Below are 22664 nucleotides of genomic sequence, written 5' to 3' on the forward strand. Positions count from 1 at the left end.
AGTGATTCATTTTATTCATACTATGGGATACATTTACAAGGATTCCTAGAAAGCAGTGGCAATTAAGCCTTAAGAACCCACAGTGACACGTGTCACAGACCTTTTGAATATTCCCTACGCAGCTTTATCCGTGAATTCAACTCAAGAAGTCCCTCAGTGACAGCTACTAAACATCCTGGAGCAGTCACGTGACCCACTGAGCATTTCCAAAATGTTGGTCTGCCTGATTAAACCCTGTGACACAACTAGCTGATTTTAAATAGCTTGTTTTTGTCATTAAAAGGTAAGTTTAACACATCTAATACTGTCCTAGATTACAATTAACCTGTCCCGACCATATTTCATTAAAATTTGATATGAAACAGCTCTGAAAAAAAGATGCTGTGACACATATTTAACACCTCAGACCTTGCACAGTGGGAGGTAGTATCTCAACAATCAGCTTGGCCCCTTTTGTCTGTTTTACATCCCCCATAATTTTACTTAAAGGAGAAAAGGGTCCAGTTTCTTATGGGCTAAAAAACACCAATAACTGTTTATGTAACATTTTGCATGCAGATTTTAATTATGATGTATTTTGGTTGTTTTTTGTTTTTGTTTTTTTATCATTTTATGACCGAGGTCCTGCTCCTGCCGTCTGACGTCACACCTACAGCTGTTATAGCTGTGCGCATGCGCCGTGCTGCAGAGGCCAGACGCTGTCTGCTTTGTTGGGACCATCGATGCTGCGACTTTCGGCGAGTCCGCTGCTAGTTACGATGGACCAGGGGGGGACTCTGACAGCCTCTCCTGCTTGTTAGACGTCGCTGACTGGTTTTGAGTGAGCAGCCAGCGCGTGTTTCTCCGTGAGGACGCTTCAGACGACACAAGTCAGCTCCTCTGGATATAAACAAAACGCAGCGAGCTGCTTCTTAAGGTGGCCCGACGGAGACAGCAGCCTGCCAGACTCGTCTGATTCCCGTTTGTAAAGTTAGCAGACTCCGTGTTGGAGGTGGGTGGGTAGGGGGGGTGGGATGGACACCGCCGTGCAGCTTTGTTAGGAGTTGATCTCCAAAAACCAAGGTGTGCGAACATGAGAGAAGAGGACAGGTTGTTGTCAGGAAGAGAGAGAGGGGGGGGACATCCCTGCTGCCCCTGCTGCCCCTGCTGCCCCTGCTCCACACAGGAGGAAGGAGCACTTACTACCGAGAAGGGAGACCTGAGGCCTCCTGCTCGTCTGTCCGAGTAGAGTAAAAGCAGACTGTGGCACAACATGGAGACGGTGGGGAAGTTTGAGTTCAGTCGGAAGGACCTGATAGGACATGGCGCATTTGCTGTGGTGTTCAAAGGCAGACACCGAGAGGTGGGTGTCCTCCTCTGTTATCCACTTCACCTCAAACACACGTGCATTAATGCAAATATCAGAGAAACAAGTGGTCTGGATGCAGTCTGAGGCGGGAGCGGCAGTTTATTGCCCATCTGGTGTATTTGTTTTCATTGTACGGCCTTAAGAGGCCCGGAGCTCAAACAGGATGTTCCTTAAAATAACAGGCAGGTACAGCATGAAACACCGAAATACCTGCTAAATACTCAAGACAGCCTCTCCTGAGTGCTCAGACGGTCACTTTGTGCGGGGCTTTGTTTTTCGGCTGGTTTCTGCTGCAGATGCACGGCTGTAATCGTCTTAAATTCAAATGTAGAGCAGCAGACATAATAGTTTCCATGAGAAAGCTCCTCGCTGAGGCCATTAATGAGCATGTCAAAACATGTCCTGTGCCTGGGATGGAAGCGTAGACATTATAATAATGGATTTATAATCACTGGACTACACACCGGTGTTATAAATGACAGCATCAGCCCCTCCGGCCTGCAGCATCCTTGTTGCTCCATTTCCCCCCCTCAGCACACAGACACATTTCATCCACCCATAATGCAATGCACGCAAAAGCAGTACTCTAACATGCACTGACAAGGACACTGCATTGAGTTGTAGAATATGTAGTATATGAGTAATGGGTCACTGCTCTACCAAACTACTACATCAGCCAGACATTTAGGCTGATCACAGTCTGAGCAGAGGACAAGTAATCAGTACTACATTTCATTAGTTAACCCCTTTTTACCAACTGTATGAAGAAGGGGAGCATGTAGACCACCAGTCCACAACCAGCACGGCACCATAAATATCCAGAACCCTTGATTTATGACAAAGCAGAGACATGTTGAAAACGTAGCGGCACATACCGACACTTAGTGCTTAGTTTCACTGCAGTGGGACTTCACATGCTGCAGCACATTACTGCACATGACTGCACATACTGCGTTGCTTTTGTTTTATCCAACCAAAAAAAAAGATTTTTCACGCATTTCCTTCTAGAAACACGACTGGGAGGTGGCAGTAAAGTGCATAAACAAGAAGAACCTGGCCAAATCCCAGACCCTGCTGGGGAAAGAGATCAAAATACTCAAGGTAAATCTGCAGACCTCAGAAAGTACTCTATACAGGAGTTATAATATGTTCTTCAAACGTTATGTAACACTGTGTACAAACAACCTTCATGTTACAAAGTGTTGTAGGGTAATTTGGCTAGTGGTGCGGCAGCATTTTGTTGAACTGAATACATCAGTATCTAGAACTGGAGAGGTGCCATGTGTGCCATATGGGTAGAACATGTGCAGCGATCATGTTGTTGAGCGTGGGGATGTCATAACGAAAGTAAATGTTATTAAGTTCCTTGCAGACTACAAGGGGCCCACAGTGGGTCGTACAAATCAAGTTGGACGTCCCTCTCAAGTGAAGCACGTAACACGTTCAGGATCTGCCGTCCAAACATTGACTTTCTCTGTCATTTCTGCAGGAGCTGAAACATGAGAACATTGTTGCATTACTGGACTTCCAGGTATGTAACGCACAGGTGTCGCCTGCATCATGTCGGGAACATGTCGACTGCACAGCGTCAAGGCTGCTGTTGACGTGCATATTTATCACACCTCTTATTGTCCCAGTTTTCCCATCAGTCTGTGCTTGCAAAGTAGAGCAGATGGATGTGTCTGTTCCAGATGACCCACTTCTGTCTCATGCAGTTTGAACATTTATTCCCCCCTATTTGTTAAATGAGGCTTTGCTACATCTGTTTGTTTTCTGTTGCATCTTGTTTAGGCATGTTGTCCTCTGCTCCTCCATGTTTGGCAAATCTTTGTAAAGTTTCAGTGGATACTTCTGCCTTTGTGTCGTCATCTCCCATGTTTACACTCTGTCTGCAGTCACATGAGTATTTCTGGCTCGTCTCCTTGATTGGTTGCTTTCTGGGAAGTGCAGTTTCGTAACTTTTTTTCTTACTCGCCTCAAGTTTTTCTGTTCATTATAAGAGACACGTTGCCACCTTATGTGGGCACAAACCTCATGCCAAGGATGCAGACTAGGTGTTATGCCCTCGCACAATCTGTGCATGGGTTCATGTGCAGATATAAATAGCGGTATTAACCTCTAAGCTCAGTGTCACACTTGACAGGTGTTGCATTGTACGGTGATGAATAAGAATCCACTGTCACAGCGATTTTCTTGCCTGTAGCCTAGTAACCAGTCACAATCTCACTGCGGTAACACCTGCCAGGTAGTTTAGACAACATGACCCCCCCCCGCGCAGACACAAATACCTAACCTAACTCACAAGGTGTTTCTTTTGTCTTCCTGGCCCATGATTAGCACACAGCCATCTGGTTAAAAACACAGACAGATTATGCTGATTGTAACCTCTGACATTATATTGCAGAGTGAAAGGAGTTTTTCTGATGCAGGAATGGTGACATACATCCTGGTTTACATCCCTTATGAAACTGAATATATAAAAAGTCCGAATAAGAGCTGATACTGCAGGCATCATTATTAAGAGCCGCAGATGAGTTTTATTGATTTAAGTTGACCTTTCTTCCTTTACCCTTACGTTTTTTTGTCAGAGCCATGACTACATGAGTCAACAACTACCTCTAATCTGCACATTCACTTTACCTCATGTTAAGTTTATATAGCAATAGTAGTTTATATTTATATTTTATCCTCTTCTTTTTTACTATTTGGCATCAGTGTGGATGGCAAAGTAAGATTTTCATCGTACAGGGAAACCCGTTTCTGCACTGTACACATGATAATAAACGCTTTGAATCTCGAATCTTGAGTCATCATGCAAACAAAGTTACAAAAAGTCATGGCCAATGCTGTGCACAGTCATATGCTGAGCGCTGCTAGCTGTTAAAACACAGCCACCTTGTTGTACTGATGGCAAAAAGGGGATTTCTGCACTTTGGCCAAGAGTTCATCAAAACCAGCCCGTTGTAATGCCTCTGCCCATGCAGAACTCAAAAACACTCCACCCTCTTATCTTCATACGGACTCAGAGTGGCACCTCTCTCTGGGCCCTGAAGATAGTCCGAGCTGGGCTCTAAGATTACAGGTTTGTTGTTGCACGGCGTACAGCGATGTTCTCAGCAAGGGATCCTAACATCCAGCTATCTAATTAGGTCAGGAGGAAACTAAAACCAAACCAAACTGGACGCCAGGGAAATTACTTTGATTCTCACATTCTATCAGATTGTCTTATCCAAAGTGACTTAAAACAAGTTTGACAGTTGACTAATCATATTGTTGTAGATTGTAAAGTGTAGTGTGACAGTCAAGGCAATGCAATAAGTACCTTTATAAGTAGCTTTGAGCAGATAGCAGATAGACGGAGTGATCAGAGATGATAATCAATTTACCATTTGAAGTCATTTTCAAGCAAAAATACCAAACATTCTCTTGTTCCAGACTCTAAAAGAAAGAGTTTGCCACATTCTCTGCTTTATATTAGTGTAAATTGAACACATCTGTTCCTTCCTCTAGTTGTTTGGTCTGTAAAATGTCAGACGGCTCTTTTGCTGCCTTCATGGAGGAAACTCCACCTTGTGAACCAGGAAATAGCTGCTACCACAAAAGTGACCTGACATTCTTAGTGTTTTCTAGCTTGTCATGGCTCGTCTGATTATGATAACTAGATAGATTCAGTGCTTTTTAACTAATACAAGTGTGGTGCTGCAATACTGTTGCAACAGAGAGACAGCCTGTGGGAACCAGATGGTTGGCTCTGACCGAAGCTGGCTGGCTGGCTGGCTGGCTGGCTGGTTGCTGTCCATCTTCAATAAACCCAAAGACAACCAATTTCAAAAGGCCTGACTCAGCTGAACTATAGAAAACAGTCTGGTCTCTGACTGGCGGATTCAACAAGATACTGAGATGAGGTCAGAGTGAGAGACTACAGTCATCTGTTGCCATGTGATAAGAGAGCTTTTTCAAGCAGGCCGCACTGTTTTCTTTTGCAGGTCGCGTGGCCCAGACGTGCTGTCTGAGGGAGGATAGTGGAGGAAAGTGGATAACAGATGTTAGGAGAGTCGCTGCAGTGCTGAATTCCCCAAATGAGCAATTTGAAAACTCATGCAGTCACATTCCTAATAAGGCAGCTACTTATTTCTTATTGATGGTGTTTGTGGGAACAGTTGACTTCCGACTGTCTCTCACTGGCTTGTTCGTGATTTACATTATTTTGAGTGAAGCATCTCATTTCCTGATTGTTTCCGGTTCGGTGTAAACGTAGCACAGGAGATTTAGTTTAGAGATTGTTACTGACACCAAACATGCTTTTACTTTTTAATGTGCTTTTACTCAAACGTACACAAGATCCATAGAGAGGTGCAGACCACATAGGCCCCAGGTCTTTTACAAGGCCAGTGGTTCACAGTGTGGAGCAGATCCAGTGTTACCAAACTAATAGTTTTATTTATAAGCTTTGATATTTTTTGGCATCTGCCGTTGAATTTCCCAGCTCTCGTTCTCTCACTGAATCTGTTTTTTGTTGTAGCAGGTAATTCTTAATTTGTCTCCAACCATTTAGGCTGTTGTTTATTTCTTCAATCCGAATAACCAGCTTAGTTTCCTTGAACACGATCAGCAACCACAAGTGCCACCTGTTCCTTCCTGAGTCTGTAGCTGACATGTGTTTGTTTACCCCGCTCTTATCTCTTCTCTCTTTAGGAAACTGCCAGCTCAGTGTACCTGGTAATGGAGGTAAGCCCGCTGTGATGTTTGCCTTTTGTTTGCTCGGCGCTGTATTGTCTCAGCTTTAGCAGGCTGCTCTGACAGGGTCTGGGTTATAATTAGCCATGTCCTCAGGCACAATGGGGGCGGAGGGGGGGAAGGGTTGCCAGTCAACATCCAAACGCTGCTAGGTTTTTGCTGTGGCTTTATACTATTTACTGGATAAATAGCCACAGGTAAAATAATGGTATACTTCACTCCGCTCAGGTTCTAGGAAACAACACAGAGCTAAGTAATGTCCAACATGAGCGGTTGTGGTTTTAACAATAGGTTCCTTCCTCCAACCTGTTGTGTGTTTCATACATATTGATCATACCTGCAAGGCATGGTGAGAATTCGCCGTCATGCCAGCTCTTCTTGCTCCGACAACATAGTTGCTCATTTCCATATTTGAATGCATGCACAATGACACTTTTATTGATAGTCTGGTTTTTTTCTGCAGTGGAATAAAGTGTGAACAGCTCAGACACAACTTCAACATAGAAGTTCTCATGTCCAGCTGATGTTTCTAGCTAGACAACATTTATTAACTATTCCTTATTTGCATGAAGCCCCTTAGGCTTCAAGTCGCCGGGAGTCTTCCCGGGATCCAGACAGTCCAAACATTCACAGTTTATTTAATTTCCACTATAATGACGACATAATTTTCAAGCTGTTTAATATTTTTCCAGAGAGTCAAGAAATTCATATAATATGCTGCTTCAGTAGAACATTAAAATGGTCATTTCTAGTTAAAAACAGAAGCACAGGTGTTAAAGAGCTTGAAAGGGGCAGCAGATTTCTCCAGCAATAGTTTATTATTACCTTCATTGTTTTATGTTTATATCCATTTCAGAGAAAAGGAAATGACTTGTGGGGCAGCTTTTCACAGCCTCACCTGTCATAACACTCCTCGTCCTTTGCAGGCTTCATTCTTATTTATGCTGGGAGTGAGAGCGAGGGTATAAATCTGTAGACGCATCACTCCTCTGTGAATTACTGCTCTGATCTCTTTTGTTTTCTGGTCCCTTCAGAGACCGGGTGGTGTGAGACACTTATTCACTATCGCTACATGCCAGCCCCCCATATTATGTGTGTTTGCTAATGTTATTCCTTCTTTTCTCTTCTCTTCTCATCTCTCTCTCTCTCTCTTCCTGTCTCTCTTTCTAATCCCAGTACTGCAATGGGGGTGACCTTGCTGACTATCTACACTGTAAGTGCAACAATTCATCTGCTAAAAGTGCATGAAAAACAGTCAGTGAAAGCCTCGGTCATAAATGTGTCCAAGCAAAGGAGGTGAAAACCAGACATTTGAAATATTATTCTATACAAGCAATCCAACAAAGCTACACCCAGATTTCACAGGGCGGCAGTGTTAGTTGTTGTTCTGTTGTTCCTGATGTGAACTGATCAGAGTGGAGCTCTAAAGTCTCAGTGAGTGCAAATAAAAGGGCCCAACTTAACAGTAAAATGTACGCCCAAGGCTGGAGCAGCCTATTATCTGGGGCAAATTTGGCACTTCAGTAACCGCCTGAAGAACTTTGGAGGACCTGGAACTGAAAATAGACTTTGACACGCAGTGTGATAAAACCACAGAGAAACGCCTGTGCTGGGCTCCTCCGTCCTTCACACATACTGTATGTGGGACATGTCGTTCATCTCATACAGACGGTACACTGCCTTTAGCAAACATGCTTTTGACTCAACACACACGGCAAGCAAACTAGTAAAATCATGTCGTTAAAATTATTCTGTCCAGGTTTGCCATATCTCATAAATAGCAGGGCTCTGAATAGATGCTACACCCAACTTGCCTGAGGTGGGACTTTGTCAGCGGGGGCAGGGTGGGAAATGAGACATCAGCCACTGGCCGTTTGTAGACAAATTCTAGCTGTAGCTGCTAACTGTGTCTGTCCGGTACCCAGAGTCTAAATAGAGGACCTATTCCAGTAATAGTCTCTGCCTGTGTGGTTAAAAAAAAGATTCATAAGTGGTTTTTGGATCCACTGTCGGCTGTGGTCAGTGAATCAAACGTTTTCCTGGCCCAAGTCGAGTCTGAGTTTGGCTTTAAATATCTGTTGGAAGTGAGGTGGAGTCATAGTCTGACTCCAGGAAGGACTGGAAATCCAGTGTGACTCGTCATTCACACCCAATCTGTCTACTACACCCCCCCCCACACACACACACACCCTACATCAGTAGTTAATGTTACATGTACTGTAGCATATGAGAATCACTATGTACACCTAGTACACTAAAGTTAATCAACCATTAATCATTTGCCTCTTGTTCATCTGCAGCCAAGGGCACGCTGAGTGAGGACACTATTCGGGTTTTCCTGCAGCAGATTGCAGGGGCCATGAGGGTCCTACAGGCCAAAGGCATAATCCACAGGGACCTCAAACCTCAGAACATCCTGCTCTCCTACCCACCAGGACGCAAGTCGCACTCCAACAACACCTGCATCAAGATTGGTAGGTTCTGTGAGTGTGATGTGAGCATGACGTGTTGGCATGTGAACGTTTTTATCGGCAGCTGTCTGACACTCACGATGGTGATCAGTAATAATATTATTTCATAGAACCATCTATTATGCAAAGTTTTAATGTCTTTTCAACATAAATATGTGTCCCTGGTGTGTCAACAGATCACCAAACTCTGAGAAAAGACCGTCCGCTCTCTTTTTCTGCGGCTCCGTCTGTTAGTAAACCCGCCCACTGAAAACCTCCTGAATCCACCTCGCTGTCCGCCATTGTGTTTTTTTCCTCACCAACACCAGCTCCTGGTAACACAAAGATGTTGAATGCAAAAGCAAAGCAGCAGACTGTTCGTTTCTTCTGAAATGGAGCGTTCACACAGGATGAAAGCAGCTGCAGCAGCCATGTTGGGTACAAAACCATGTAAGCCTGTTCTAGCAGGACCTCCAAATACAAGTGAGACCTTTAAAATGAGCAGAATATGGGACATTTGAACAGGAAAGGCTCTGGACCCTCGACAGGAAACTGATTGAATCTCATGAAGCAGCACAAAATACAGGCAGTTTTACGTCAACAGGACCTAATAATGACTTCCCCACAGTAATTTATTGTAATTCTAAACTCATTAGAGGACATTAATTAAATCATATACAGAATTTTGGATTTTTCTCAGCAGGTTTGGTCGTCGTAAAATCTGCTGAAAAAATAAAAAACCAAGCAAGAGAAAATCTGTTCACAGATACATGATGTATGTGTGTCATCGGCTTCAAGTCTGGCCCAACAAATGTTACAACTAATAATCACAACAATGAAATGTGTCATGACCAAGCACACAGAGTGTGTGTGTGTCGTTCAGCTGTTTGGAAACTCTGCTAATCCTTAAGCCTATTAATTCCTGTTCCTCTGGAGAGAATTGATTGCCCTGTGGGAGTCTGAGCCCTTTGTCAGTCCCAGTCACTGCAGAATATCATCATCCTCGTGACTCTGGGACATGGGGTTGATTACTATGTACGCTGTATACTATGGTTTGAAACTGGAGATGACAATACCAGACTGACAGTCTCACCTGGGCATGCGCAAAGTGGATCATCCTTCCTCCTTGACTACACGTCAACTGTCACTGCATCCAGCAGAGAAAATGTCAGAGAGGAGCAATGCTGATGTCATTCCATCCCCTGAAAAAGACATTAAAATCAGCAGTGTAGAATTTCAGTAGATATCTCAAAAACGTTCAGGGGCTTGTCCTGGAGGACATTCGGTGTCCCCAGTTTAATCCCCAACAAAAAAAGTCTCCATCTTTATTTACTTTCCAAAATCATGTTATCTTTTGTGCATTCCAGGGAATATAAATCAGACTGCTGTGGGTTTATATCTTTTAAGAATGGGATTTATGTTTCATTTTTCTCTTATTTCGTCAGTTTTTGTCGTTCTCTGTGTATTTTCTCTAAGTGATACAGCTGCATTCACTTCCAGCCAAATGACAACTCATCTTTTCTTGGTTTCTCTTGTCCTTTCCTCCTTCACTTTCTCTCTCCGTAGCGGACTTTGGCTTCGCCAGGTACCTTCAGAACAACATGATGGCGGCAACACTCTGTGGGTCCCCGATGTACATGGTGAGCACGGTTTGTTGTTTTATAGACGTGAGAGGAAAAATGCCAGAATACACCAGTGATTTAGCTGGTTGTCAAATCCAATCAAATGCTCAAAGTCACCGAAAGGTTTCTTCATCTTTAATTGAAAAATAAGATGCTTTGTCATTTCTGAGAGTTATTTCTTAATCTCGTGTTAGCTGAACAGAGTCTCTAAAACAAAGCAGCATGGGTAACACCATCTCATTTATAGTTCATCAAAGAGTTCTAAAGTGTCTTTATTTGTTTGTTACCAGGCTCCTGAGGTCATTATGTCCCAAAACTATGATGCCAAGGCTGACTTGTGGAGTATAGGAACCATAGTCTTTCAGTGCCTGACTGGGAAAGCTCCTTTTCAGGTAAACACTCCACTTTCACAGGTTGTATGCTGATTCATTCACGCCTACATTTTAGAGCAATATTTCCTGCTTCTCACATATTTGCCTACACTGTAATGTGGGACGGGCCGAATCAACACTCTAAAACAACAGTCCTCATGTTTCAGATGGGCTTCATGTATCTTTCGCTGTTTCTTCTTTAATGAGTGTGCTTTTGCTGAGGAATGAGCTCGTGAACAATGTGCACATAAGCGTGTTTGTCATTTGGCACAAGATAATCAAATTGTAACAAATATTTGAATGTGATTAAACTGATGACACTGTGCAGTAAATTAACATTGCAGAATGTTCCTTTAACATGTTGTCATCTTTGCCTCAGCTGATGTGAACGATGCTGTGAAAGATAAAGACAAACTACCATATCTGAACTGGTCCAGCAGCATTTCTGAAATGACATGTTAGAGCGTGTGGTTTTGTGTCTGCACTGACAGCAGCTTGTTGTTATTGGTGCCTGTCTATGAAGCAAAGAGTAAAACTTCGATCTGTGCAGTTGCAGCATACTGTGTCATAAAAATGTACACTAGGAAAAGGTGGTGTGACTGCGAGTGCACATGCAGATGCTTACATTTGTGACATTTCTGTGTTTTCAACCATTTCTCTGATGTTTTGTCACCTTTAGGCTAGCAGTCCCCAAGACCTGCGGCTGTTCTATGAAAAAAACAAGACTCTCAGCCCCAAGTAAGGAGTAACAGTGGGATGACGATGGGTTTAATCATATGTGATCAACAGATGTTCAAGGAAAAGACTGAAAAACTCATTGAAGTTCATCTTTTTTTCTGCATTTCTTTTATGGGTTTTGATTATCAGAAATGAGAAACTGTGCTGTGCTACATCTTCACAATAGAGTGTGTTTGTTGTATAATTTCAACTGTAATCAAGTTATTTTTTCTGCACAGCAGCACACACTTATCGTGGTGTTATCTGTTCTTAGCATCCCCAGAGAGACTTCAAGCCATTTGAGGCACCTGCTGCTGGGTCTGCTGCAGCGCAACCACAAGGACCGCATGGACTTTGGTCAGCACACATCAAGCATGGGACAGTGAATGAAACAGTGAATGGTGTCGATGCAGACACACGCTGATAACTTACTCATATAGCATTTCATAAATACTTACGTAGTCACATTACCCAGACAGCAAATGTAATAAATATCCCTGTGAATGTGAAGGTTGAATGTTGGTTCACTACTTCTAACTAATTGTTTCTTCTTGTGTTGTTGCTAGATGAGTTTTTTAGTCATCCTTTCCTGGAGGCTAGCTCATCCATCAAAAAGGGTAAGTCAATAAACGCAAAGACAGCCACATGGTGATGCATACATAATAAAAAAAAAAAAAGCCTAAATGTGTAGCCAGCAAAACAGCACAGACGTGACACGACAGGTGCCCCGTGAACCGTTCTTGTAAACAAAGATTTCCTGTTTACGTTCAGTGTTTCTCACCAAAACCACATTGTGTGTTGTCGAGGCGTCTAAGGAATGTCTTGCATTTCGTTACAGCAACTCCCACTGTGTCCATGACCTGCTTCCCAAGCTCTGCGTCAGCCAGCTCGTGCAGCAGCTCGTCCACCTCTCACCTCGCCTCACCACCGGTTTGTGTTTATTATTCCTGTATTCTCTCCCCCGTTTTCCTCTTTGTTTCTCCGTCTGTGCCGGAGTGAAGAGGCTGTGTTTTGAAGTGCAGCCACAAAAGCCAACCAAGTCGACACCTATTTGGCTTTTTCTCACCATCTTTGTGCTTTTATTATTTCTTTTTTTGCTTTCTTTCTTCGTTCATCTGCTGCTTTCTGTCTCGCTGTTTCTGCAGCAGTCTCTTGCTGAGGGTCAGCATTTGCGTGCTAAAGCTCTGGCCTCCCCTACCCAAGAAGCCGCTGGTTTTCTCCTCAAGGACTCGTCGGGAGGGGGCGGCAGCAGCAAGAACTCCTCCTCCTGTGACACAGATGACTTTGTCATGGTGCCTGCTCACTTCACCAGTAAGCTGGAAGTTACCTAAATGTCAAATGCAGCTGTGCACAGTCTCAGCCATGAGTTCAGCTCTGTGGAGTTACTGCTAAAGTACTTGAAGTCATAGACCAGCTTTCATGTGAGCTCTGCTCTATCTAGACATAGATTCTCTGTCATTATTTTCAGGTCTCTGTTCTTAATGTACATTTTCCTTGTAATATAATGCACAATATATTTGATTCTCCTGGTTTTCCAGCAGGTGAGCTGACATGTGAGAGTAAAGTGCTGCCAGACAGCCTGATGAACAGCGGGTAAGGAGCGAGCACTGGCTATCATAGATTGCCATCACCTGTTTTACACCAATTTGACTGGGTGGCTGTGTGATACTGTCACAGAATACAGCTGATTAAGGAGGATATTTGGATATGTAGTTACGCAGTTCTCTCCTCTTTAAGCAGTTCTCTTCTGGCTTCTGCTGGTCTGTGTAGTCAAGCCAAATCACCACCACACTCACCTTCCTACAGCGGATCTCCAAGTCCCATCAGGTAGCCACTCAAACCTGAATGTTTGGTTGTGGTGCTGTGTAGCAAGACTCTGTAAGATATGGAATTTATTAATGGTAGAAAAGGGAGCAGCAATGGTTGTGTAGATTAGATTAGCCCCATTATTCAAGTAAGGGTAGATCTCAGCGTTTCATCTGCATAAACATTATATTATGTATTAGAAATGGTGAAAATCAAGCAAGTTGAGGAAATAGATATCGACTTATTTAACCTCAGATCATGTCCTGTTATCCATACACACATTGTAATGTTTGTTTTCACATTACAAACATTGTACAGGTTTGGCAGGATTGTCGCTCACAGGATATCTCTCCTCCAAACATATATGTAGTTCTTATTGAAAGTGTTAAATTTCTCTCTCCTCAGTGGTCTAACTGTTTCCCTCTGCACTCTGTGTTCTTCTCACTGTTGTTGGCAGACCCAGTGAGTTCTCTGGAGGTAACTATGGAAACCACGGTCAGTCATTGCCTATCCCGGTCCCCACTCAGCTCCAGAACTACCAGCGCATGGAGCAGAATCTCCATACTACCAAACAGGATGGCTCACCACGGTCTGTACCCACAAGCACAGACACGCAGCACATTTGCATTAACGTTTAAAATTGCCCGCAGTGACTCATTAACTCTATATCGTCAGGCTGTCGACACCGGTGCGCCGTTGCAGCAGTGGAAGCTTTCTGGGCTTTGCTCGGACCGGGCCGTCGCCACCCTACGGGCAGGGCGCAGTCGCCACCAATCGAAGGCTTTCCCTGGGAGGCGCCAGACCTTTCCAGTTCTCCCCTCAAGGTAGCTCACAGGCTAGCCCTCACGTTATAAACCACTATCACAGATGCAGATCACAGCTTTTCTATACTGTATCTACACCTTGAATGAAAATGTGGACCGTGTAGAATGATCAGAGACTAAATCTGTGTTTGACAAGAAAAAAAAAACATTTTAGATCATATAAGATCATATAAAAAGTACATTTTATATGATCCTTATTTTCTCATCTCACCGTGACGAAGAAATCAACTACAGACAAAGAGCAAAATAAGGCTGTGGATAGCATTTGACAAGGTTTCTGGGTCAAAGTGCTCAGAAGTTTTGGAAGTTATCGGTTGTGAAAATGAACCAACCAACAGCACAAACACTCTCCTCACCACCGGTCGCCTCATGCTGGCACCGTCCCTCAGCTGTCTGAACGTGGAGCCAGCAGGGCAGCGGGGGAGTGAGGCAGGACTTGTCCATCTCTGCTGTCTCTTAGTAGACTTGTTGTCTTGCCATCTTGTCATGACATTTCATTTGGCGATGCCACCTGCTGTGTAAAAGCAGAAATGTACTGACCGTCTCCTGTCACACAGCTCCTCAGCACGCCGAACCCCGGCTGAGCCCTCAGCAACACCCACAGACGACAGGCCTGGGCACGCGGCTCCACAGTGCCCCCTGTTTGCTGGAGTGCGCCAGTGGTGGCGGCAGGCAAAAGATCAGGAAGCAGCACTCTGACCCGGTCGTGGCCCCCTCGACGGGCCTGATGACTGTCCGCCCTCTACACTCTTCCCCCAGGCTCAGTGAGCTGATGCAGCGTAGCCCCCTTCCCACTATCCTGGGCTCCCCCTCCAGGGTGAGTCATCTGTGTGTGTGTGTGTGTTTGAGACAGAAAGAAAAAATCTGTGTGTTTAATTCCCTTGACATACACAGAGCAGGAAAAGACTACCAAGCAGCTTAAACAAACCTCCGGTACTTCTCCCCCTCTCCCTCTTGTCTGTGGGCTCAGACCATCCCTCCGTTCGAATTCCCCAAGCCTCCCAGCTCTCCAAACCTTGTGACCTTCCTGACGCAGCAGGGTTTGGTTATCGGCTCCCCTTGCAGCAGGACTGCCTCAACAGAGCCCAGAGACCCGGGACAACAAGCACCTTCACAGGTCACCCAACCCGCTCACTGCATCCCCAGACTGAATGATGATGCCAAGGGTTTTGGAAGGTTAGATTACTGTTCTTGCTGTTGTTTCCTGTTTGTTATGTTGACCGTGATGGTGCTCTTTATCCAGAGGGAATTGTTTGCCCACAGGTACATGATAAACAGCAGTGCTTGTGTAATAGCTGCTGAATTGGGGGCTGGGGGGCTCTCGTGCGTTGCTGGGCTTCAATTTTGGTTTTATAATAATATAATGCTTTTCATTTATATAGCATTTTTCTGAACAATGTCACAAAGTACTTCACAAAAAGAAAAGAACACCAGACAAGGCAGAGGAAAAAGAAATGAGAGACCATATAAAATACTTCCAAAAGCTTTTACAAATTAAAGAGTTTTTAAAAGAAACTAGTGGATGAGTGTGTTCCAAAATGTGGGGGCTCTAATAACAAATGCCTGATCACCCTAAGTGACCATCCATGACCTGGGAGTGACTAGCAGGGCTTCATCCACAGCTCTAAATGGCTGAGAGAGGGGACTTACCAGGGCAATAAATCAGACATGAATGAAGCTGCAGTGTCGATTAAAGCCTTAAAAGTGAGCAATAAGATTTTAAAGTGAGTGTGAAGTTTAATGGCAAGCCAATGAAAGGGGGGGGGGGCAGCGCAGGGCTGATGTGATCTGCCTTTTAGTTGCACTGATTCCCTCATCACATGCAGTGTAGCTGATTGTTTGGTTATTTATGAAGCTTTTTTTTTTTTACAGTGAGTAAATTACTTTGCATAAAGCAGAAGCTGGAGATGTGTAGTATTTGGATAACCTGATTACTCTCAGCTTTGAAGAAAGAAGGTCTAGATGGGGGTTATGAACCTAATGGAGTGGACAGAATAATAAAATGGATGGAGGAAATAGACGGCTAGTAAACGTGGATGTTTGCCTTACTCACACCGTGACCATGTTGTGATGTGTCTGCTTCCCGTCTCTTCGCTGCAGGTCTCAGAGTGCCGGCCGTCTGTCTGACATGCTGCTGATGGCTGCGTTTGGACCGGGAGGACTTGTGGGTGACCGAGGGAGCGCAGAGAACCTGACTTGTGAAAAAGCCATAGATATAACAGGTAGGAGTGTTTGTCCGCTGACATCAGCAAACACATGCGTGTCGTTTGTATTCATGTGTCTGTGTCCATCATGTGCCAGATTTATTTCAGTCATATGCATATTAAAAACCTCCTTCCAAGCTGCCATAACAGTGGATTCATTTTCACGTAACGGCATCAGTGTGTTGATAATGTATCACAGGAGAACAGAATGTGATACAAATGAAAATGATCAATGACATATACAGCCGTATTGTCGGGCCTGTCCGTCATCCTCCCTGACTGTCTGTCTGTCATTGATCTTCTCTGCCCTCTAGTGACCCCTGGTGGTGGGGGAGGCCTTGCACCCGGCTCCGGCAGTCCAGCACAGGTGGTCTTCACTGTGGGCTCCCCCCCCAGTGGCAGCACCCCACCTCATACCTCCAGACAGAGGAAATACTCAGGTAGCACACATACAGCACACAGAAGCTGTTACTGTCATTGTCCATGATGGGGAAATGTAATTAATTGTCATAAAGGTAAACAGCAGTTTTATTTTTCTCCTGGCCAAGATTTATATGAAGCCCAACTGTGGAGAGATGTAGTTACATTTAGGAAGTAATAAGCCAAATGACAAACACACAATTTCCAATTGGTAATTGGCACTCTGAGTGTTTATGAAAAGAAAAATGCATGGTGCTGCAGGCAGATGTTGATCATTAACTGAAACGCATCTCCACTTACCACGGTGGTTGGCTACAAGCATGAATGCCAAAAACAACAAGCAGCATAGGTGGGAGAAATGCAGTCCACCCACTATCACTTCAATGTGTTCATCAGGTGTTGTGTGCGCAGACTTAGCTGTTCAGCCATCTTTGACATCTCTTTTTCCTCATTCCTCCAGGCTCGTTCACTTCAATCAGCCCCGCAGGCTCCTTCTCGAACCGCCACCCCCAGACAGGCACCTACCTGGACGGCTTTGAGGCTCCTTCTAGTCCTCGCTACAGTTTCACTGATCCTATCACAGCCAACATGGGCGGTCCTGTAACCTTTGAGCCTCCTGAGCTGCCTGAGGAGACACTGATGGAGGTGGGAAGCAGGTTCTACACATAGCTCTGGAAACTAGTGAAAACTGAGTCACCCCTTAGAGCCTCTATTTTCTCTCTACTTATGCAGCAATGACTTCTTTTGTTATTGAAAAGAAGAATCCCTCTCGACAGTGTGGACTGTGAGGAAAAGACCGTATAGTTTAGTGGAAGTGTCTTTAGCTCAAGTCATAGTGGCAAAAACAGCCTAAGGGGGAATAATGAAATGCACTGAATGACCTGACTCTTGTTAATGTTTGTGTTCTTTTCATGAATGCAGACTGGATGCAAAGTCACATTGTAGTGTCCTCTGTTTAAAATTCTGTCTGTGGATCATCTCTTTCTTCCTGCCCCTGTCCCCCCCTGAGTGCAGCAGGAGCATACAGACACTGTGCAGAGCCTACGTTTCACATTGGATTTCGCCCGCTGTCTGATGGAGGTGGCTGGAGCCCGTGGGGCTGAAGTGATGGGGGACGTTTCACATCCCTCACTCCACCAGCAGCAGAGCCTGGTAGCAGATCAGATAAGCTCCCTGAGCCGAGAGTGGAGGTAGGGCTGCGTGACTTTAAAATGATATAATCGTCTGTGCACCGTGCTTAGTGACAAATATCTTTACAGATACAAAACCTTTACTCCTGAGCCAACTCAGAAGTGTTGACTGAAATATGTCAAATTTGATGCTGCCTGGTATAACACAAGCTTGAATGCATTTTTGCACCTGAGCAATCAAAGACATGCTGACATGAATACAATGAAAAAAGTGTGTACAATGTGAAGTGTAGAGAAAGATTTTATAACTGCAGAATTTGGGAAAAACAAACCCCATAAAACAATATTATCAAACTCATGTGCAAAGACTTTGGTCTGAACTCTGGCCCTCAGGAGCCACGACGGCTGGTCAGAGATAGTCGTCACCCTCACTTCAACAATCTAGTTGCCACTAGCTGGTTGCATTCCAGTTTTCTCACTTGTGGTTGTCTGTAATGGTTTTAGGTATTTAGTTGTGATGGTAAGGGGCTGGGTAGTGCATTATGTCAATGTCCTCATAACTATAGACATAAGTGTATGAACACTTGGGGAGGGTTAGGTTTAGGTAAGTGACGGACTGTTTGTGTGTTTGTGTGTTTGTGTGTGTGTGTGTGTGTGTGTGTGTGTGTGTGTGTGTACCTCTCTCCTCAGTCATGCAGAACAGCTGGTTCTCTACCTTAAGACTGCAGAACTCTTGTCCACTGCCTTACACACAGCCATGGAGCGAGTTAAACAGGGCAAACTCTACCCATCCGCGACGGTCAAACAAGGTATGAACTATTGTTTAATGTGTGTATTAAAATGAAATGCAAAGCAGCTGATTGTAACAGGATGTGCGTAGATTGTCTTGGTAGCATATTAAATTTCCTTTTTCCAAATGTCCTGTCCGTACGCAGTGGTGAGGAGGCTGAATGAGCTGTACAAGTCCAGCGTGGCATCCTGTCGCTCACTCAGCACCCGTCTGGAGCGCTTTTTTTCCAGGAAGCACCGTCTAATGGACCAGATCACCTCCATCACAGCCGAGCGGCTGCTGTTCAGTCACACCGTGCAGATGGTAAGGAGCCGAGGGTTATCGACCGGCAGACTATGGTGTAATTGAGCAGCAGGACACAGATACTGTGTCTGTGGGCATAAACAAGCCCTCTTCTAAGATTGTGTCTTATGGTCACAGAATGCTGATTAGAGCGACATATGTATGTGTTTGTATTTGTGTATTCGCTCAGGAAAGAGTAACACGCGAAACAAAGACGTGTTGTTTTTCACAGAACTGAGGCTCTTCACGTCCCAGCGCCATTATATTGATATTTAAATCAAGGCTAAAATCAAACGTATATTAAAGGCAGGTCGTGTAACATTGGATAAACTAGCCTACAGGTACGCAGTCAATCAATCCAATTTCATTCGGCCTGAATAAAATTATTTAAGATAAGATAAGATAAACCTTTGTTTGCAAATTTGCAGCAGCAAAGAACAAGAACAACAGTGCAAAGATAAGTTGAACTTAGTTTATTTGATTTATTATACTTCTGTGACAGATTATTTTTATCAAACTGTTTCATTTCTTGATAGCTGACAAAAAGCTTCCAAAGTAAGCTGCACACCCTGCCTTCTAACACGAGCATCCTGGTGTCCTCCCAGGTTCAGGCTGCTGCGTTGGACGAGATGTTCCACCAAGGGGAAGCCTCAGCCCTGCGCTACCACAAGGCTCTCCTGCTGATGGAGGGCCTGTCTCTGCTGCTCACTGAACAGGACGACATCCTCAGTGTTAGCAAATGTGAGTACACCTGGAGGAAACGCATGCTAACACAGCACACACACGTGTTGAGTGTTAAGCCAACCTGCCTGCTTTTCTTTTAACTTCCCCTTTGTGTCTGCAGGTAAGGAGTGCATTGAACGGCGCCTCACAGCTCTGCAGTCGGGACTCTGTGTCTGAGAGTCCTACGCTGTTTGGATATGATGTCAGCCATATGCACCCTGCACATTTTCAAGGAACCAAATCTGCACCCACATCTCATGGTTTTCACTTAGACATGCTTTAGTTTTCACAAGAAAACCACAAGGCTGCAGTTTCCAAGAAGAGATTGTGCTCTCTAAATGGCTTGCCATTCATCTCAACTTTTGGACAGTGGCAGTGACTTCCCCCCCCAACACTAATATTTGTACCAGTGTTGGACATGAAGCACTCGTACTATGAAAGAATGTCTTTGCTCTCGTCTACGTGAGAGGACTCTGCTCCCGGCGCTGAAAATGGTATTTTTTGCCAAGAAGAAGCCTCCCGTCACCAGGCGTAACACATGCAGGAGCTATTATTGCCAAGTAGTCACATACCCACATACAGTACTTATATAAGCATAGTTTTAAGATGGACTGATGAATCCGCAACAGACAACTCCACAGACAAAATGTTATCTTTTAATCAAGAACAGTCAGTGGTGGGCCAGTGCAGTACCAGCTGTACACCCACACACGTGTGCTGAGGAATAGCGGGAATGGCCAAGTATCATTCTCATTAAGTGTATGTTTGTCTTACACCTCTTGTTTGCTTTTCTAGGTCTATGTTTGCTGGTTTTTATCTAGTTGTTTCTTGCTTGCTGAAGGGAAGTATAAATGGCAACGCTGCAGATGGTGGCTAGAGCGCATAGAAGCACTATTACAAAACTGTTGCCAAAACTACTTAAAAAAAATATATTGTTTGGTTTAGGTTTTATTTCAGATTCACTGTAACTATGCTGGTTTGGAAGAAAACACATCCCTGTGTTTGACACTTTACTGATTCTGTACTTGCTTAATTTAAAAGACCACGTCTGATTCTGTTTTTCCAAATGGTGGCACAAGTGAAAGCAGCAGCCTCAAAATGGGTTTTTTTTAATTCAAGAGGAAACTGAAACTGTCAGCATCTCTGATCACAATCATGTTGAACATTTAGCAGTGACCTGGGATGTATTCCTCAGAAGCTTAAATGCTGCCGTTGCTGGTTATTTCTTCATTTAATTCCACATCATGTCTGTTTATGTGTTTTCAATCAATCGTGCCAGAGTTTAGCAAGTATAATGAAATGTGAATGTCGGGCTGACAGGAGAGAAACAGCGTTGATATTAGCCTCATGTTAGATTAACTCAAATTTGGGCTCATCCGGGGGCTAACGTCTGAATGATTTGCACTGTTAAAGTACTGTACAGAACGATCTTGAGTGGAACATGCTAACAATGTCTGGTTTTTGTAGCTACCTACACAGATTGTGCTTATTTGGAGATTTCTACTTCTATACTTTTACTGCAGTTTTAGTTGTGTTATAGTTACTGTCGAAAGGTAATGCTAGATGTGAGAATATTAACAAAGATGGTATAAGCTATGACACCTTAGAAAGATTTCTTTTAGAGGAAAAAGGAAAAGGAAATTTGCTTTACACTGAAAAGTAATTTGCATCAGTTGTGTTGTGTTCTCTTTCAGAGTAGTCGGTGTGTGACTGTGTTTGGTTGTGAGAAGTTACCTGTTGATTTGGAGTGCTAGTTGGAAATGTGTATTTTACCTGAAATACTTGTGTGTTGTTAATATTGACTTTGGCCATAAACCCCAACAGGACATCTAACCCCCAACTGGTGGGACAGCGGGAAGGGAGAGCTTTCACTTTGGTTGTTTGTGTGCATGCATGCATGCGTGAAGTGATGCTGGGTGTGTTGATGGACAGTGGGATTCGCTTGGTACAGACATAATGGCTTTGCGCTGTAACCAGATGTGAATGATTTGATTTTGACTTCAGTTCACTTGTGTGGATGTTGTTGACTCCCACTTTAACATGTGAAACTAAAACTCCCACTGAATCCAAGACTTGTAACACTGTCAGACCCCGTGCTAATTTATTCTCCTCTGCCTTACTAATTTAATGAAGATGGTAACTAATATTTTGGAATAAGGTGCTGATGTGTGGTCAGAGCTGAAGATAGTTTACGCTGAGATTTTGAAGCCAATTTAGTAGCACTGTCAGCAGAAATGAGTGGAGAGAGGGTTATCTCAGTGAGGATTTCCCTAAATATACACATGTATTTGCTTTGTGGCCTTTTGTATCTTGTCAGAGAACTTTTTCAGAAATTTCCGTAGTGTGTTTATGTTTGTTTGGGCGTACATTCCTAATACCAACTCATCCACTGGCTCTCTGTCTCCTATACATGCTGTTCTGTCTAGGTAGTAAGCAGTGGTGATGTCTCAAAAGATAGCGGTAGCAGAAAGTGTTGACATCTTTATAAAACTGATGCATGTGTCACTTTTTATTGTTCCTTACAATCATTGCGATCGGCCATCCTAATGATGATTATCTTGGGTAGAAGTTGAAATAATGAAATAGTGGTAGAGCGTATGTACTCTGCTGAAGTGCTCTTGAGTGAGATATTGATCCCGACCAGCTCCAGGGCTACTGATCAAAGTATCACAATAATATAAACCCTTCATGAAGATTCGGCCATGTGCACTCCCATAATGGATCTGTCATTGATTGGATGATTCTTTTTTTGTATGTTTGCGAAGAACATACCTGAATGTCTTCATTTTGTTTTCACTTTACTAATTCTGTGTTGCCTGTAAATATTGTAAATTAAGTTATTGTTTCTGTGTATATGATGCTGCAGGCATGGAGAGAACAGCACCATACCACCTATACATTTCCAAAGAACAGGCCTTCTGCTGATCTTCCATATTGTCTCCTACTGTTGCAAAAGCATTTTAATGTTGTCATATCTATGACAGACACTTTCTCAGTGTCCCTCTGTGTGATGTAACCTTTGCTGTTTGAGAGTTGCAACATGAATAAAGTGGAAGGAAAAATAATTTGTCTTCAGAAGATTTGAGTTTCCTCTGCGGTCACGTTGTCTCTGTCGAGGAGATTCGAGATTTACTTGAAAATAAGCTTTCTCTCTTTCTTTCCTACTTCTTTTAGAAATCCTTAGCTCCTTTAGAACTGTGATAAATGTTATAATCCTATACACCTGAACAACTAGTAATT

At 43.8% G+C, this 22664-nt stretch overlaps 1 protein-coding gene across 6 annotated transcripts; it reads left to right on the plus strand.

Moving 5' to 3' along the window:
- Positions 1-977: 977 nt before the first annotated feature.
- On the plus strand, positions 978-22489 carry ulk1b (unc-51 like autophagy activating kinase 1). 6 transcript variants are annotated; one of them, XM_070850182.1, is made up of 27 exons: positions 978-1342; positions 2357-2449; positions 2838-2879; positions 6044-6076; positions 7262-7298; positions 8386-8559; positions 10102-10175; positions 10448-10549; positions 11208-11266; positions 11520-11602; positions 11812-11862; positions 12084-12175; positions 12391-12556; positions 12784-12838; positions 12983-13072; positions 13509-13640; positions 13727-13875; positions 14433-14692; positions 14846-15051; positions 15976-16097; positions 16394-16519; positions 16960-17144; positions 17514-17689; positions 18320-18438; positions 18565-18722; positions 19307-19442; positions 19546-22489. In XM_070850182.1, the coding sequence occupies exons 1-27, from the start codon at positions 1253-1255 to the stop codon at positions 19599-19601; spliced, it is 3066 nt and encodes a 1021-aa protein (XP_070706283.1). In that variant the 5' UTR covers positions 978-1252; the 3' UTR covers positions 19602-22489. The 6 variants fall into 6 exon arrangements, with proteins under 6 accessions (XP_070706283.1, XP_070706284.1, XP_070706285.1 ...); XM_070850183.1 differs by having other exon boundaries at positions 12986-13072; XM_070850184.1 differs by having other exon boundaries at positions 12787-12838.
- The last annotated feature ends 175 nt before the right edge of the window (positions 22490-22664 follow it).

Source organism: Pempheris klunzingeri, chromosome 19 (assembly GCF_042242105.1).
Source record: "Pempheris klunzingeri isolate RE-2024b chromosome 19, fPemKlu1.hap1, whole genome shotgun sequence".
Classification (NCBI taxonomy): domain Eukaryota; kingdom Metazoa; phylum Chordata; class Actinopteri; order Acropomatiformes; family Pempheridae; genus Pempheris; species Pempheris klunzingeri.